General features: G+C 39.5%; 1 protein-coding gene across 1 annotated transcript; it reads right to left on the bottom strand.

Moving 5' to 3' along the window:
• Positions 1-158: 158 nt before the first annotated feature.
• syvn1 (synovial apoptosis inhibitor 1, synoviolin) lies at positions 159-17383 on the bottom strand. Its single transcript, XM_023265211.3, has 16 exons — positions 17195-17383; positions 14564-14715; positions 14335-14427; positions 14044-14196; positions 13095-13143; positions 12546-12649; positions 10218-10344; positions 10027-10126; positions 9415-9480; positions 7540-7656; positions 7180-7337; positions 5914-6060; positions 5589-5738; positions 2278-2461; positions 1182-1297; positions 159-1031 (listed from the first exon to the last, which is right to left on the bottom strand). Exons 2-16 carry the CDS (start codon positions 14693-14695, stop codon positions 835-837), a joined length of 1893 nt encoding a protein of 630 aa, XP_023120979.2. The 5' UTR covers positions 14696-14715; positions 17195-17383; the 3' UTR covers positions 159-834.
• Positions 17384-19114: the final 1731 nt, after the last annotated feature.

Genomic DNA, 19114 nt, shown 5'->3' on the forward strand with positions numbered 1-19114 from the left:
TATATTTTAGATTATCAGTGAGTTTCAATTATATAACCCTAATCTCTAATTTAAAGCGCCGTAACAGAAAACCTGAATGAAAGTTCTCAGTTCATAAGCTTCACCCGAACACACTTCACCTCAGCTTGCAAACATTCAAAACATACTTGCTGTGCCGCTGCCATTTGAGACAGTTTATTCTGCATTATGTACAGATCATCCTATTAAAACTCTTTATACAGTATGTACACATTCAAATAAATCAGTATGTTACAATGTCTGCAGTGGCAACATGTTGAGAATCTGGAAACAACAGAGATGCATGTTAAAGAAAAAAATGCAGAAGTAACTGATTTGTTTTGATTTGAATTCACTGGATCTGGTATCGATCCATCTGCTTTGTAACATTTTTATATGGTGAGTGGGACCACCTTTATACTTAAGACAGCTGAATTAAACAAAAAGTGCAGGCAAAGACGTCACCAACAGTAAAACTAGCAAACACAAATCCCAACACTGCCTCTGTCACATCGATCAACCAGGACTGGGTCTGACATCCTTCTCCTGTCTGATTAAACTTACAAACACCTGCAGTACGACTATTGCAGCAGTCCTCCTTTAGGGGGGAAAAAGGCGGTGAAATCAAAATGAAAAAAAAAGAGGTGCTATTGCTTTCTGACACCAAAACAGTCCAGAAGAGTCTTCCGACAGCCCAACTCGACACAGTCAGAAACCTGAGGCTGTGGAGGGCGAAGAGCCACGAGGAGGAGAGGCAATGAAAGAACCAAAGCAACCGTATGTCAGCTCAGAGTTCCTGTTGGTCCACAGCGATATGTCTGAGTCAGGACATGCGGATCAGTTGTCTGGAGGCGGGGGTGACGACGCCGTCTCCAGCTTACGAAGGCGGCGGCGCCTCAGCTCAGCGGCGTTCGGTTCTCCACCCTCGTCCTCCACCACTCCGTCGTCCATGTTTTCTTTTCTTTCCGTGTCTGAGGAGGTGGAGGTGGAGTCAGCGGGCTGAGAAGAGACTGTAGCTCCATTCACTTGATCGGCTAGAAAAAGAAGTTTGCCAGATTAGAAAAGATCTTCAATTCTCAGAGGTCACTGTTGTTCCACTAGTGACCTACATAAACCACCCCTGACAGCATGCAAAACAGCCAAAACCTGCCTTGTCAGAGGGCTGATGGGACTCAGTTACTTACAGATGGATGAATCCTTCTCCGTGCTCAGACTCTCTGTGGTACTGGAGGCTGTAGCAGTCGCTGGCGTTTGGTTTGTCCCGCTGGCTTCTCCAGCGCTGCCCTCAGTCCGAGGAGGACTGTGGAGACAACAACAAAGTACGCAACTGAAAATCATATTACATGGAGAAACTAGCAGACAGGAGCAGTGTGGGTGCTTTACAGCAGCGGTCCCCAAACACCGGGTCACACAGAGTGAATAGAAATGCTTTACTTTATATTTTATTTCTGGCGGAGTCAGCAGAGTGTTTTATTTTGAGAAATGAGTAGATCGTCTTTCTGTCGCTTTAGTCTGTGCTTGTTGCCCGCACTTGATGTTAAATGAAGCCGTCAATCTGCCAAAATTAATAAAAAACAAACGTCTCTGGACAACTTCTTTTAAAGGAGGGAGAGACTTGATGCTGACAGAAGAAGTAAGTAAATATTTAGCAATAAGAGGTGATTTTGTTTGTTTCGGATCATTACTATTGCGACAAGGAATGCGGCGGAGTTCTGTGACGGCCATCGTTGGTTTGTCTGTTTGTCTGTTCGCAACATTACTCAAAAGCAGACCAACGAATTTGGATGAAATTTTCAGGGAAGGTTAGAAATGACACAAGGACCAAGTGATTAGATTTAGACAGTGATGCGGCTTATAGTCTGATCCACAGATCCACAGTCTGATCAAAACAATTGATTAAACTGTGGGAGTGTTTCCGAGTCCCATCAATTCCTGCCGCCCGTGACATAATTAGGTCACATGATTCAGTATCCGTATATAACATACACATGCATAATACACGTCTATGCTCAATGCAAGATCATTTTTTATTAAAGATTTCATCCATAGGAAATGATATGACTGAGCAGCCTTGGCAGAGTAGTGCTTTTCTTGTTTGTTATGTGCGTGATGACCAGTTCGTAGAAAACTGTCTTGCTTGAATCCGGTCCATGGTGTTAAAAAGGTTGGAGACCGCTGCTTTAGAAGACATTATTAGATTTGACACATTCTCTATTATAAGACCTGAACTGAGAATAATCCTTGACAAATTTAAGCTTAATTTCCCAAAGGTTGACTTACGAGAGAGTGGCGACGGTGCTGAGGTAGTGGTGGATGTTCAGCATGGCAGCATCCAGCAGGGTGTGGATGTTTTGCAGACACTGGAGTCTGGCCTCAAGGCCTCGTCGGCCTTCTGCCTCCAACTCTCTCAGCTCCTCCTCTGACAGCCGGGAGAGAGACGGAGGAGGAGGAGGCATCGATGACACTGGAGGAGATAAGAGTATAAAATAAAACTGACATGTTTACTAAACAAATGGACTAAAAGCTTGCCAAGCCACAGAACACTTGGGTCGACCAAGAAAATGTATAAATACCAGATATGACGTCCAGAATAAGAGTGAAGGTTATACTGTATCTGCAGCAGTCTATCAAGTACAGGGAGTTGAGTGGAGAATCTGGCTTATGTAAACTATCTGAGAGGTAGTTGTTGCTTTGAAGTGGTCGGTGCAGTTTATTAAACTAGATACGTTTTACCCTTTAATTTGAAATCTAAGTGCTCAAAGTAAGTTCAACAAAACCAGGTTAGACTCAGCTTTACTCTTAGTTCATTCTCTGAAACTGATTGGTCTGGCTACACCTCATTCATTTCATTATAGGGGAAAAACACTCTGGATTTTTTTGCATTTCTTTAAACCAAATCACAGTCATTATGGATAAAGCTAAGTGAATGATGCTGCTTCAGCGTTTCCTTAAAATAGTGATGGGAAATTTATTTGGTCAAACATTTGCATGCAGGGAGGTGACAACTGTCATTAAAATAGATCATTTATTAAAGAAAACCTAGCAGGGTTGCCGTACTATACGATCTAAGCCTTTGAAAAAACCCTAAATTTTCCGTGTGTAGTTGCTGCTTGAAGGTTGTTGCCGTTTGTGGCAGTGGAGGGGATTCTGCAAACAGTAACATGCAGATAACGGAGGAAGAGGAGAAAGCTGGCTGGCCTTAGTGGTGGAATTATTTATTCAAGGCAGGGTGTTTGATTCTAGCTAAGAGCACGTTCACGTAAAGGTGCTGTGTTGGCACCAGAGTGTAATAAGGGACAGGTCAAGAGCTGCATATTTCTCACAAGAAGAACAAACTTTATTCCTAAACCAATATGAGGAGTGTAAAAATATAATAGGCTGAGAAAAAAACAGTTGCAGCAGCCAAAGTTGTAAAGGAAGCTGGGAAAAAATGTTGTAAGTGAACAGGATTATCAATACATCGCTACATCATTACAGCACAAGGAGGTCCAACCGTAATTAGAATTGTGTATTAAATTAGGCTGTAGTGCTTTAACAGTCTCTGTTTTAGGATTAAAATGCATTATGTACAACTACAGAATGATGAAATAGCTGTAAAAACTCTTCAGAGACCTCACCGTCTGTGCACTGAGCTCCATGAGATCTTATATGCGAGCTGACTGGTCAGTAGGCGGTGCTTTAATACACTTTCATCTGTTATCCCAAACTAAACTTACTCCAGAACAGCTTAGGCGTAAGTCATGTGGTCCTGCACAGCTGGAAGAAACACACCGCTGTCTTAAAACCTCAAAGTTAAACCTAAAGTTACATTTCAAATTTGAAATGCTGCTACACAGTACAGGCTTTTAAAGCCACTGATATGTTAGTGTGTCCAGTCAATGAGCCACTTTGACTCAATGACCATTAAAAATCATCTTAAGTTACCTCATTTCAAAGGTTTTAAGATTTATTCAGCATTGATTGTCACTTCTAATAACACTGAACAGAAATTAAGCATTTTGACAGAAAAATAATGTGTTGTACATGCAGACTGGCACATAATATGGCCAGTTATCACCTACATGCAGCATTGTCAACTCTTCAGTAAGGAAAGTAGCTATTGGCTGTTCCAAAAGTTGATGAATGACATCATCGCTTAATTTGCATAATTTGTCCATTTGCATGTAATTGTAATGGACATTGTAAGAGACACAAAGTGAGTAAAAAATACCCTAAATATGTCTAGAACTAGAGGCTGTCTGAGTCAAATGCAGTGATTTATTTTAGAGTGACAGTGAAGAAACATTTACGTTTTCATCTTGCTATAAAATCAGGACGAGATCAGCAGCGGCTTTGCGCGATTCATTTGCCGTGTGGACACAGAGGGGTGTGAGTCTCCTCTACTCAGACTGCAGCTGGGACTGCTGCAAGGTTGCTGTGACCGTTGGTGAGAGCTTTGGGACGGGGGCTCACTGCAGCACCTGCAACTCGTTGAGGACAGTAACGATCACACCCATCCTGGCCTCCCTCCACTGGCTCCCTGTTCGTTTTAGAATTGATTTTAAGATTTTACTGATCACTTTTAAAGCTCGCCAAGGTCTCGCCCCAAGCTACATTTATGATCTGTTGACCCCTTATGAGTCTGCTCGCAGCCTTAGATCCTCAGGTGGATCCCTTCTGGTCGTTCCAAAGTCAAAGCTTAAATCTAAAGGTGAGTGAGTCTCCATCAGGACCTCGACTTTGGAACGACCTGCCTGAGGAGAGAAGACCTGCAGAGTCACTAACTTCTTTTAAAACACTTCTGAAAACCCACTTTTACAGATTTGCTTTTATGTGAAGTATACTTCTAGCATTAATTAGTTTTAGTATTTAATCCTGTATTATGTTCTGTTTATTTTAGATGTTCTCTCTTGTTCTATTTTACTTGTAGCTGCCTGGTTCTTATTGTGATGTCATCCTGCTAATTCTCTAATTCTTTAATTCTCTAATTTCTTGATTTTTAACTTAACCCTCCATCTTATTCTAAATTTTTAAACTGCCTAGTCCTTTGTTTGATATGAGTGCTAATCTAGCTAATTATTCATTTAATTTATTAGCATTTTTACTATTTATTTTAATTGACTGATCTGATTTGTCTCCTATATCTTACTTGATCGTCTGTCTTATATGTTTTGACTGTCAAAGCACTTTGTGAACACTGTTCTTAAAGGTGCTAAATAAATGAAGTTATTATTATTACTATTATTACAAGTGCAGAAGTATACATGCTTTCATGTTAGAATCTCCGAAACACCAAAAAAGTCACTTCATTTGTCGCTGGTCACTGTTGACAAAAAAAAAAGTCACCAGGAGAATTTGGAAAGTCGCTAGATTTAACAAGAAAGTTGACAAGTTTTCAACACTGCCTATATGACTTTCCCACTTGTATATATAATTCTGTATTGTGCCAGAAGCTGCTCTGTGTAAAAGGCTGATGTGATCTTTTCAGTCTTCGTACCTGTTGTTGCTAACATCTAAATGCAACAAGTCATCTTTTGTTCATCGACAATGCATAAAAACAGCTTAGTGCAAAACAAGCTGCAATACAGTATTAGAGATCTACTGAAACTTACCAAAGGGAGGAGGTGGTGGCATCGGCAGCCATGGTGCAGCGGGGAAGGGAGGAGGGGGGAAAGAGAAGGGGAAGCCTGGGAGTGTTGATCCAGGGGCAGCTGCTGCTGATGTAGCAGCGTCTGCAGTAGATGATGTGGGCTGGGTGGAGCCTTAAAGAAACCAATGCAACACAAACTGAGTACCTGAGCAAATGAATGAAAAGCCCTCAGAGTAGAGAATGAATCAGCACAAGCAATCCGCTGTTCTACTTTACATTTAGGAAATGTGTATGATGTCAACAGTCATTACTGTGCACACTTAAAGGTATATACGAGGTGTCCTTACCAGCCGTCTGTGTCGCCTCGGTGCTGCTCTGTGGAGCATCAGTAGCACCAGGAGCTGGAGCTGCTGCAGCAGGAGGAGGCACTGCAGGGAAGGGACCCCAGAAGGGGAAGATGCCCGGAGGAAAACCAGGTAACATGCCTGGAGCCACTGGAGAAAAGACAGAAGAAATGAAATCCTCAACAACCCTGGTTCAGGTTACATCCACACTATACATAATGAAAATGACAAGCAGGGAAGGGGGTAGTGCCTACTAAGAGGAAATACCAGCAGAAAATAAAGATAAACAAGTACTGTTGATACAGTAGAGATTGTTCTGTATATGGAAACTGTTTTAGCAGAGTTTCTGAAACAATCTTCCTCCATACGAACACGCCTGAAAACACATTTCACATGACCAGTTGCACACTGGGCATGAAACAGAGGCTGCTCTGTTACAGAAAATAATATGGAGGAAGAACAGCAATGATGAAAAGTAAGAGCAGAAATGTCTTTGCTTGGACTAAAGACGAGGTGGAACTATTACTGAAAGTGACACAGAAGTCCAAGTCAGTGAAAAATATACATGGACTCGTAACAAGGAAATTATGGTGACATTTTGGAGCATAGTGATTGATGAACCCAATCAGGAGGTGAATGTGGTGTCATTTTAATGTGGATGAAAAGGCAAAATGCTATCTTAAGATTTGCTAAAGGTGTAAAACGCATCCTCTGAGTTTCAAAACTGAAACAGGGTCAGTAGAGTTTCATCCGAAAACACCAGAATAATGTGGATACAGGACATAAATGCAGTGGAAAACAAAAGCGTATTAATGTGGACGTAGCATAGTGACCATATAGAACCAAGTCTTCTGGATTAATTACTGAAAACTAAAGCCACCACCTGAAGTCAAACATGCAGCATAATAATCCTGCAGTTTTATGCAGAAAGAAAGCAACTTTTTTCATTTTTCTATGAACAAAGACTGTCTGAATAATTTTAAAAATATTGGAGCCACTAGAAATACTACACACAACTGGTTCAATCACAAGAATGAAATAGTTTTGTCCTGATAACAGTGGGTGGAAAGGCACATTTCAGCAAAACTAAATTCACCCACTTAAAATACAGTTTTATTCTCTGGGATGTCGCATGTTTCCGCTGTAGTTCAGTCTTGTACAAAAGCTGCTTTAAATCTGAGAGCGCCCACATCAACAATGTCCTGCACTGTTAGTAATCTGGTCGGAACATGGAGGTTGTAAATTCCCGTGTTCTGGTTTGACTCTCACCGTTAGGAGGCGGGGCTGCGGGGGCGTTGGCGGGTGCCGCTGGGGCAGGGGGCGGAGCCTGAGCTGGAGCCGGAGTCTGGTTGTTATTTGAAGCCCGGAGGACGTCCATGCGACAGGTAGGACAGGTCTGCTGCCTCTGGAACCAGGAGCGCAGGCAGCTGTGGGGACAAAAACACGGTGACAACAAGAGCAAACGACCTTTTAACACAACGCATTACCAAAGGTTCCCGTTTCAAGTCCTGTTTAATTTGGCACGCTGGCCGCTTTTCTGTTTGACCACGTCTGACATCTAATTATTTGTTTTCCCTTGCAGCCTCCAGACTTTCCTGCTGAGTCACACGGTGTAACCACGGGACTTACCTGGAGTGGAAAATGTGATTACAAGGTAGCTTCTTAGCCCCAGTGACCATTTCCTCTCGACAGATGATGCAGACGTTGTCGGAGGCCTGCAGATCTTCAGGAGTAGCATCAGGGTATCTGGAAAAAAGGACGAGATTAGCGAACAGTACCTATTTATTTCAACTTGTAAAGTCTGTCTACATGCATTGCTTAAAAACATCACTGGCTGTATGTAGCGGAGTAAATGATTCCACTTGTCATTACATATTATGTATTTATTTCCCACGAGGACCGGATATAACATAAGCATCCTCTTCCAGGCCCCTGTAGACTTGAGGTGTGCACCCCCCATTACATTCCCAGTCTACTGTATCCTGTCTCTGTGGTCAGTCAATCAGTATTAACTCTGCTGAAAATGCTCATTAAGTTTGTTTTAGTGGCTAAGTTTTTGGCTTTTTTAGTTGTAAAATATATGCCAAATGCTTTTATGTGAGTATCAGCTTGTTTACACAATAAAGTACACCACGCTGTCAGCAAGTTTACTAACTTGAATGTAACTTTATCAGTAACCTCCGTGGTGTCAGTGCTAACTGTTAGCTGAATAATTTCTGTTGTGTTTTTAGTAATATCTGGAGTTTTACCACAAGTGCGACTGTGCGAGAATAACATCAGTGTGTTTTACCAGTACTCTGCTCCTGCAAATTTGCTGCTAAAGAGTGAATACTCCAAGTTTGATTATTCACACAATGCAAGGGAGAGAGAGAGTTCACAACCGCTATATATATTGTGGTCCCTCGTCTATTGCAGGGGTTACGTTCCAGATACCCCCGAAAATTCGCAAAGTAGCGACCATATTTATTTTATTATTTACATATATTTTAAGGCCTTATAAACCACCCCACACACACTGCAGAGCAACACTATGCGCAGCGATCAGACATCTATGTGAAATGGACAAGTTGAGATGTTGAATGGCGCTATACATGTGAGATGGAGGAGACTGATGCTACAGTTGCTGAGCCAATCAGAGCCCAGTGCTGCAAGCTACACATTTTATTTCAATTAAATATTCTTATATGTTTTAATTATTATTTTTTACATAATTTTTAGGTTAGAAAATGCTGATTTTACCGCAGAAATAATTAAAATAATGTAACGATCGCAGAGCCAGCCGCTATGACTGAACTGCTGTGCTGCAATGCACCATGGGAGTTCGGGGTGTTGGGGGATTTAAATGTCATTATTGTGGTTTATGTTAATGTTTCAGTGTTACTAGTGTTTGTGTTTTATTGTGTTTTGTGGTTTAGTCAGCCTTGGTTAAGTGTTACGTTGTCAGAACCGGGAGTGTGACGTGTGTTTGATGACTTCCTGCCTCATTTTCAATAATGCTGCTTTCTGAGTGTGTCAAAATAAAAGCATCTGCCAGTTGCTGAGTGCATAATAGGCATCTCTCCTTTGTCCAGCGTCATTCTTCAACGCAGCTTGCCACAATAACAAATATATAGAACGATATAGAGCTAAATAGCAAAAAATCCAGGACACCAAATGCAATTTAAAAATCTGCGATACAGTGAGACTGCGAAAAGTGAACCGCGATATGTTGAGGTAAGTTAGATAAAACCCATGTTTACACAAGACTCTCCAGTGAATACAGTATATTGATGTATGCCTGCTCAAGTTACTGTGTAACAGCATGTAGTGTGTTTTCCTAGGACATTTTTGAAACATTAACAGTAATTCCCAACAACACTGACATTAGGTAAATCAAAACTGTAGCCCTTTATGGGTTTTATCACATTTGTCAAAGCAAATCAGGCAGATACTGATAAATAAAAGGGAAAGTCTACTGAGAGAAAACAAAGGGTACAAACACATAAAAAGCAGAAGTTTACTCACAGTGTATTCATGTTGCGAATAGCTCTTCTGGACATAATAGCATCTGTTACAGCTTTCTTGAACTGCCTGGGAGGACGCAGAAGCAAATAAAACGTATTTTAAATTTACATTAAAAAAAACATTTTAAAAAAAATCTGGCTTTGTCCAACATTGTAAAGTACTGGAATATGGCTTATAATATCAAACAAAATATTAATACTTCTTGGTTTCTTCTACTGATTAATTGGTTTAGCTCAAGAACTATAGACATGACAAACACCCAGAATGGGACTGACTTGTCTATAATTATAAGTGTTATACCGACAACAAATAGTATCCTCACAGAAAATACCCTAAAAATACTACATATACTTGAAATCACTTAAATTAGAACACATGATCTGCAGTAATACTTTCCATAGTGGTCAAATAATTAAATAATTAAGAATGAGATATAAAAGTTTCTTTTTGTTAATGTTTTTGGGACTTATAAGTGGCATTTTTTCCCTCAAAATGTGTCATCTTCAAGAAAACACTCAGAAATGTGTGAACAACCCAGACACAAAAGAAGTAACAAAAACATTACGAAGCTTTTGACATTCACACAAACACTGAAGCAATAAACCTGCTCACCTCATGGCCAGATACATGGGCCGGATGGCAAACAGGGGGAAGGTGTGGACTTTTATCATAATGGTCATGAAGGCAATGTACAAGAGCACTTTAATGAAACCTGTTAACACATGGGTTAATATGTCAGTATAGCTGCCACCATTCTGTCTCTAACTATATAGAAAAAAGCAGAAAAATAATGAAGACAGCACCTGTGAAGAGCTCAGTGTAGAGCATGTAGACGGCCTTGTTGTCCCAGGGATTCTCACTCTGCAGGTCAACAGTGTGCAGAACATACTTGATGAAGGTTGTCAACACCATGGTCAGCAGGATGGCATACTGTGAGAGATGAAGAATACATGAAAATATATGCATGTATCAGACATCATTTCTATCATGTGCAGGCACAGGAATAAAGTATGAGCAGGAATCAGGCTGTGGCTCAGCGTGAAGCAATGTGGGGGAATAAAATATTGAAATCAGTAGGTGCAGCTGCTCTCCTGTCTATGACATCAATAGACTTGCAAAGTGACTCACTGCAGTACAGATACAGTACAGGGGTTGACCTGCTATTGCATCGACCTTGAAAATAAATATATTGTCTTAAATGTTTGCTATCAGAATGATTTTTTTCATTTTGTCAGGCTGTTCACTAAAGGATAGTCAGCATTTTAGCAAATATAAGTATATTTAAAAAAAACAAAAAAAACAACGGTACTCTGTGGTATGAACAATGTCCCGCCCACAGCACTATCTGATTGGCTACACGCCTTAAGTCAACACTGACATCACTACGTAGGTTTATCAACAAGGAAGGATAAATGTTGAAAAGTTCTCTTTTAATTGAAAATACATGAACCATAACAAACAAAGAAGCTTTGTTTTGGGCATGTTCTCTAACTCTGAATTTTGACATTTAGATTTAAAATTTGACTGTAAATGTACACTACCAGTCAAAGATTTGGACACACCTCCTCAATTCAGTGGTGTTTATTTAATTATTTTCTACATTGTAGATTAATACTGAAGACATAAAAACTATAAAAGAACACACTGGAATTATGTTGTAAACAAAACAGTGTTAATCTTCAGTATTAATCTACAATGTAGAAAATAATACAAATTAATAAAAAGCATTGAATGAGAAGGTGTGTTCAAACTTTGACTGGTAGTGTATGTTGCCTCCAAATATTAGTTAACGGCCTCCTTGATACCTATAACCAGTATAGTCCCTGAAAAGTTGATCCCTACTTCATTATACCTGTAGTCGACCCAGTAAACACTGTGACCACAAACAAGTGCAAATGATGAGGATTCTCATAAAAAGCTAAGGGAAAGTGAAACTTTGAAAACTTATTTGCAGAACAGAAAAACAAAAGAAAACTTTGGATTTTCTTGGGTTTTCTGTATAATTTTTCACTTCCTATGTGATGAAATATGAAATGCCATATGTTGTGAATTTGTGCTATATAAATAAAACTAAACTGAATTCAGTAACATGTTGAATGGGGCTGTTTGTGCTTTCACTTAACTCTGAATTAAAATGAATGCAGGGGGTTAAAAATTAATCTGCATGCTGAACTAGACCTGATTGCTGAGTCATAATGAACACACACTCAGCTGAGCTGCAGGTAAACTCTGTCTGAAACGACCGACACAGGAGTGTAAGAACAGCTCAACATAAACTGGGAGGACTTCATGTGTCTGACAGATTTCCAGCATTAATTGACGCAATAAATATCATTGTTGTCACTTTATCTGTGGCATTACTGTGATTCACAGATCTGCAGTGTATCCTCACTTTTCATATTTCAATATTGCTTCACAATTAGTCAATATAAGTGAATGATTACACAGCAAGTGATGATTATTATCAACATCCGAGAAATCTGAGGACTAAATGCAACATTGATCACGATTTACTTTCAGCAATGATTCAACTTGCTTTTAGTTTCATTTTCACTAAATGAAAACCTAATTTTGACGGAACAAGAGTACTGTACTCCAATCACATCTTATAATAAACATTTGATATGTAGCATCCTTTCAAACTACTAAAGTATAAACCTTTCGAATATAGAGTATTAGATTATAGTAAAACTACGGTGGGAACTCATTTGACAGCACATTTATGATTAATGGTTTCTGTGACTTGGCAACTGGAAAATTAATAAATACTGAAGAGATCTGAGCTGGTTAAACCTGTCCTTATACTTGACTTATGAACATAAACCTCAGTTACATTAGTGGTTTAAGTGAAACCACAGAAAAACTTCCGCCTATTTGAGCTCAGTGAGTTTCTACAGAACATAGCAGATAAGATGAGAATACGACACAGGTGCAATTTAAACTGTAACACAATAATGGGTTTTAAGTAAATCATGTGATTCTGACCCAGAAAATACAAGTTTAAATCCAAAGTCAGAGTGGGGGAAAAAAAAAAGCAAGAAAAACCTCAATCAGTCTGATTCAAATGACCAAAGATGAGCCATTTGTTTACTATTAAAAACACAGAGCTCAAATACAACTGTATGACAAACCTCAAATCCAAAAACAAGCTGGACTGAAGCTCCTCTGGTAATAATGCTATGGCAGGCATGGTTAACAAACAGGAAGTCCATGGCAGCCAGCAGTCCCATGAGAGCTGCAGAAAATAAAGAATTACATATCAGTCTTTTCCTATTGGATGGATTACACTTCTCCAGTGAGGGTTTGCATGCAGACATTTTGTAAAAAGTAAGAAAAACGACAGCTTATAACTTCTGTAAATCATACTTGGAAATATCCAGACCACCTTGACAGAGCAACCAGCCATCCAGTATTTAATGACAGTAGTTTGCATTGAACTGAACAGGTCTGACAAGGTAAATGAAACAGAACATATTTTGTATGTATTATCCATTCTGACGTTCTGGGGTTACGTTAAGCTGCACCTGGCCTCATGTGAAAACAGAAATATTTGCATACAGTTTCATTTAACTTAAGACTTGCTTAATTCAAGAGAAGTGAAGTGAAAAAGAAAAGTGAGAAATGCAAGCACAGCATCACGGGAAAAATGCTATCTGACAGGTCTGATAATGTGTACTTACATAATACTCTCAAGTGAAAAATCCATGATATGTTCGGACTCCGTTCCATCTGAGCAGAAAAGTAGGAAAAACCAACATTAAACTACGTAAAGCCACATTTTTCTTTTCAATAGCTCAATGCTGGAATTCTGAATGATGACTGTATGAATGACTGCCACGTCTCGGAGCCCAGAAACCTGTGTTATGTTGCATTCTGCTTGATATTTGGATCATAACAGCTGCACAGTAAAAGCAGTTTGGTAAAGCTTTCAGTGCTTACAAGGCCCACTTCAGCCAAGAAATATTTCTCACAAATGGTTTTAGCAGTTTTATGAGTGGGAATCCCAAGGTAACTTACAATGACATCTACAATATATTACTATATCTGTGTATCTATAGAAGGAAAAATGTCCCTAAAAAGACAAAAGGCAGAAATTCCGTATTTATTCCCTGCATTGTGGTGTCAGAACGTGCATGTATTTTCACCATTATTTAACTTTAATCATGAGTTAGTTCAATTAATTAGTTATTTCCCCGTTGTGAGGTTCTATTTTACTGCAAATTAGTAAACTTCCACTAACATTTACCCTGATTAATTTAATAAACGTCACCACAAGTAGTTGTGATGTGGTGACTCTGGTAGGTCAATTTAGAGTCGTTTAGAGCGCCCAAATGTTTTAATAAAAATAACAGTACAAAATCCAAGTTTAGCATAATTTACCATGTGAGGAAATGATAGAATGATAGATATGTTGCCATAAAAATATCTTATCCAATCACTCATTCACAGCACAGTGAAGGCCTTTTACATTCAATTTGTGACTTAATTAAAACTCTACTTAACTTTGATATACACCATTAACCACACACCTTCCTGTCTACCCAAGCAACGTGCTGAATAAGGACCCAGTGCAGTCAGTGTAACGTGTACTGTGTCGGATGAGGAAGCATTTTCTCCCTCATTACTCACAAAGTCCACCCGGTCCTCAGCCAGCCAGTGGAAGCACTTAAGGAAGAGCAAGAGGGTGAAGAGGGCAACAAAACGAGGGGAGAAATCATCCCTGAACACAGTGAAAGCCAGGCACGTCTCGGTCACCGCATACCAGGAGCGTTCGATGAGATGCTGATGGAAATGAGAAAAGGCACATGAATGCACAAGAACGAAAAGGCTGATCTTTTCATGCAAAGTACAACTACGCATTAAATATTAAATCTAATATGTTATGATATATTAAGTGGGTAATGATAGAAAGAACTCTACCTCCATTTCTGCAGCCCTTAGCTGCCCAAAAAAGACCTTCCTCATGAACTTTCCCAGCAGAAACACCAACACAAATGCCTGAATGTACAACACCTGATACCAGAAACAAAACACAAACCAAAAGCTGATTTAATGTCACTATTACTGTTACAGTTAATTGCAAGTGAAATGTTCAAACAATATAAACCAAACAATCAAGGTATGACTTGAATTTTTTCCCTGCTCTTACCGCCATGCTGGGGCTGCTCTTGGTGAGGTAGACCACTGTCGGGTAGAACTGGTGTTTGAGGAAGTAAGCGTGCGCCACCACAGCTCCAGTCAATGCCAGACTGGTGGCAGTCACCAAAGCTGCTCGCACCATTTTGGAATCAGCTACAGATACTGTGACGGGGAAACAGACAACAGAGGAAATGAGAAATACGTGAAAGCAACATGCAAATACAGGAGAGCGTTTTTACTCTACCAAGGAACGCAGCAGAGTTATGTGATGACCGGCATACGTTTGTCTGTCTGTTAGCAACATTACTCAAAATCAGACAAATGAATTTGGATGAAATTTTCAGGAACGGTCAGAAATGACACAAGGACCAAGTGATTAGATTTTGGCAGTGATGCGGCTTATGGTCCGGATCCACGGATGTGTTAAAGATTTCTGCATCATTGTAAGATAGCGACATGGTGTCACTGTAACTATGACAACAGATGAACACTACGTCAGCTGCCTGCTGACGATCACATGATTGCGATCCTACTACATATCCACCGCTGTGGACTTATCAGGACTTATCCATTGGAAATCATACAATGACTGAGCAGCCTTGGTGGAGTACTACGCTCTTGTTCTGGAAAGTGATCACTGTGGTCAGATACTTCAATGCAATGTTTAGTTTAATACATTTTTAAAATTAATTTTAATTCTGTATACTCTGTGGACACTATATGGTCAAAAAGTTTGGTAGTCTGTCAGTGATTCATAATGAAATACCTGCTCAGTAAACTATGTGATCACTGAAAATATTTAAAAAATGGTAAAAGAAACATCTTTCTGTGCGACCTCCAGACTAACCCCAGCAAGCTGAACCCTTTTGGAAGTTAAACCAAAATAATCAAACGTATGTTATTATATGAGAAATTTATGGAGCATTATCATTCAGTCAAACTGATAATTTATGCCAGTGCTTCCGTATATATTTTAACTGTTTGTTGTAGGGTTGATACTGCCATTATCTCCCTCACTCAAGAGCCGCAAACTGCAGAACGGCAAACGTTTAACACACTGAAAAAAACATTTCATGGTTATCAGTTGTTTCTTACTCAGCTGCAGCACAGTGACAAAAAATCTATTTTGCATTACTGATGGATATTCACCATGCATCCTAAATGATGAAACGGATAACTGCAAACAGCAATTATCACTAATAAATTAAAATAAAAAGCAGGTAAATAACAAACTGCTACACTCTCTACATGAGTGTCGCCACATCCTTAGTGCTGTTGTCTCAGAATTTGCCAAAATAAAGCACTGTGTGTATACATACAGTACAGATGCCAATTACTATTATTTAATTTTGTAATCAAGGCAGTCTCCATCTACTTCTTATTGTGATGTGTAACAGAATCTCACATAGTACCAGCTGGATTAAACAGTACCTGTGGAAACTATACACATCACAGTCACAATTGTTGGAAATGTGATTGACCAACCAAAGCCCAAACATACACTGCATAAAGCATAAAATCATATGTCCATTTATCAGACAACATTGATGCTATTTGGACTGAGTAAGTGGAAATTTCACTAAAGCAAAGCAGAATTTTCAAGACTCAAATGATTTGCCCCAGTGGAGGAAATCCAGGTACAGCTGCTAGCGGTCAACTGTGAGAGAGGCAGCATCCTGTTTAGTCTTGCCTTGTGTTTTAAATACATGGCAGTTTAAGGATTTCCTCCAGGTTGTTACAGAAACCACACTAGCTCTCAAGGACATGTGGTTGGTTTCAGTGAGATCTGATGGTAAAACAGACGTGTCAGCGTGCCAGGTGAACGATAGTATTGACTTTGAAATGGAATCCCAAATATCAATCCTGACAAAGGACCCTTTTAAAATTAAAATTCTGATTATCAATTTTTTAAGAACCATTCAGTGGTGGGATGAAGCTACAAGTTTGATATGCAAAATTTGTTACCACATTTGCATCAGTAACTGATGCATTCAGGACTACAACCAGTTCCAATAACTCTCCAACATCTACAATATAGAGTGAAACACGTTAGCATTAAGTACTGAGAAAGAAAACTCAATGCACTGATTTATACAATAATACAGTCTAAGTGTTCAAAAGTAATTTATATCATTTCATCTCCTCTGGCAGAGTTGCTAAGTTGTAAAGTGAAGTAGGTTAGCATTGTGTGCACTAGCCAACTTACCGCTTTACTCCGTCTTTTGCTACGTTTCTCAGATTAAAAGCAGATACACTAGATAATGTCTCATTTCTGTGTATGCTAAGGAACAGATTTCCAAGTAACCGTTTTCCTTCTTGGTGAAGAGGCTACTCTTTCAGCTTTTTGCTCTTGTAGCTAACTTATTAGCTTAACCCCTCTAGAGCTAATATTTTTGAAATTAAGTCTCAAATATCCAACACCCTTGTGAGAGCATTCCGGGAAACTGTAAAGCTTAACATTACAAATATAAGCTAATTACATACGGCTCAAACAGATGACTGTGAATTCGTCAATATCAGTAACGTTAATAAGTCTACAGACTACCTGTCAAACAGATAATTGGGTTAGTTAGCTGGAGTTAGCTAGCGTTAGCTTAGCTAGCAGGTACGGTTCCAGCTGTCACTACTCTGCGGGACTCACCGTCTCGACGTCTGCAAAAGACTTGCTCCTCGGCTCGTTTGACGGATGCCTCCTTGCCTGCTAAAATCTGTACGTTCTCCCCAGCTACTCCATTTCTTTCATTTCACGGCAGCTTCTCTGTAAAATTTATTATCTTCGCCCTGTTCGTCTGTCGACGTGTTTATCTTTGGCTTGCTCCCTGGGAGCCACCTCACATCCGGTTGTTACGGTAGTTCGGCGCAAGAGAACTTTATGCATCGCCGACATGCTGCCGGTTTTATGTCAGACAGTTGGAGTTAAACGCAGCTAAACAGAATCTTAGGATGAAACACTTAGCTATAAGTTAATATCAGAGTCTAGTCCCTGATAAATAAAAGTAGTTCCTTGTGTGTTTTTTTTACAGTCTGTGGTTCCACTGTATTAAGTGACGCGCCTTTTATGAAGTTTACGGTAAATAGTAACGTGGACCAATAGGAAGTTCTGTGGCTGCTTGAGCCATCACTTTCTTCTGTGATTAGCTGTTAGGTTGTATTAGTAACTTTAGTTCCCATATTGTGCCCTATTTTTTTTAGCGCATTGATGAAAGTTGCAAATCATCATGTCATCAAAGTCTGTCTTTCATTTTCTCAGCTTAAAATACTGGAAAGTTGGTTGATTTTACCTCGACCTGTAACTTTAAAGTCAGCTGCTTCAGGAAAAAAACTGTTTCACTTTGCATACTTTGTATTTTTAGTTTAAGCAGCTACTACAGCTGCTGTTACAAATTACAAACTCTTGCAGTGTGCATACAACTGGGACATAATTCATTATAACTGTATGCCTTAAACGTTCACTGTCCAGTCTGCAGTGTGAAATGAGCTGTCATCTGTCTGGGTCAAGTTGGTTCAAGTTTGTTTATTTTTGTCCAAGACACTATTGGTATGTGATCTAACTGTGCAGAGGATTGTGGGTCAAAAGGGCCAGAAAAGCATGCTGGCTTGCATACTGCAAAATCCAACCAGATATAGTAATAAATTCCGTACATTTGACATAATATTTACTGGGACATAGCAAATCTTTTTCAGGCATGTTATAGAGTGTGGTTGTATGGATATTAAAGCACACTCTCAGTGCATCTGTGATTGACAGTGTGGTGCAAAACAGTTAACCACATATTTAAACTGTTGTTTTTAACTCACACATTTGTTTAGTTTGCAGTTAGAAAATAGGATGACGTGCATTAACATGTAGTCTTCAGTTACTATTTCATACTCATTTTGCTGTCTGACAACAGGATCAGAAAAATATGTAAATGACAACAGCTTTACTGGGAACTTAGCTGCATTAAAATGCATAGGGAGTGTTTATATCTGTTAGGAGACAAGCTAAGAGATGTAAAGACTGACTAGGTTAAGGTTGCACAACAAGAAACAGACGACGTGAAAACACATCAAGCCACCCAGTCTTTGTTTACTGCTTTTAGATCAGTCTGAAAGTTTCCACCATGTCTGAATGTCCCTCAGTGTTAAGTTTCCGCAGTCCCACAGAGTTACCACAACTACCTACGAAAGGATTATTTAAGATTAAGTAGGAATTTTACTGTTGTGGTGGTGGCATTACCATCAGTAATAATAGTAATCCTCTTGATGTCTACTTCATCCGATGCTGAAAGTGCACTAAGACTCTTCTGTTCACTCTTGCAGTCAACAGCAGAACATTTGGTTTGTTTTGCTTGTGCTGAAGTCATTTTAGAGTTAACAGAAGTAGATCTAGAAAGTCAATAGAACTAGTGGACTCATTCTACATGATTTGTCTGGAAGCAGCGAGGGGGCAGGATTATAGAAAGTTGGACTACCACTGGTTTGTGGTGGTACGTAGCACTTAGGTCAAACTCTTACTGGCCTAAAGCTGGCAGTTTAATCTGGTTGTGGTGGGGCTTCATCAATGGCAGAAGTATCTTGA

This window comes from Amphiprion ocellaris, chromosome 13 (assembly GCF_022539595.1).
Source record: "Amphiprion ocellaris isolate individual 3 ecotype Okinawa chromosome 13, ASM2253959v1, whole genome shotgun sequence".
Taxonomy (NCBI): domain Eukaryota; kingdom Metazoa; phylum Chordata; class Actinopteri; family Pomacentridae; genus Amphiprion; species Amphiprion ocellaris.

Coding starts and splice junctions, on each gene's coding strand:
- syvn1 (XM_023265211.3), bottom strand. CDS start 14,695: ATGGTGCGAGCAGCTTTGGTGACTGCCACCAGTCTGGCATTGACTGGA. Junction 14,197..14,334: donor TAAGGGCTGCAGAAATGGAG/GTAGAGTTCTTT, acceptor CATTTCCATCAG/CATCTCATCGAACGCTCCTG. Junction 7,338..7,539: donor AATCACATTTTCCACTCCAG/GTAAGTCCCGTG, acceptor TTGTCCCCACAG/CTGCCTGCGCTCCTGGTTCC.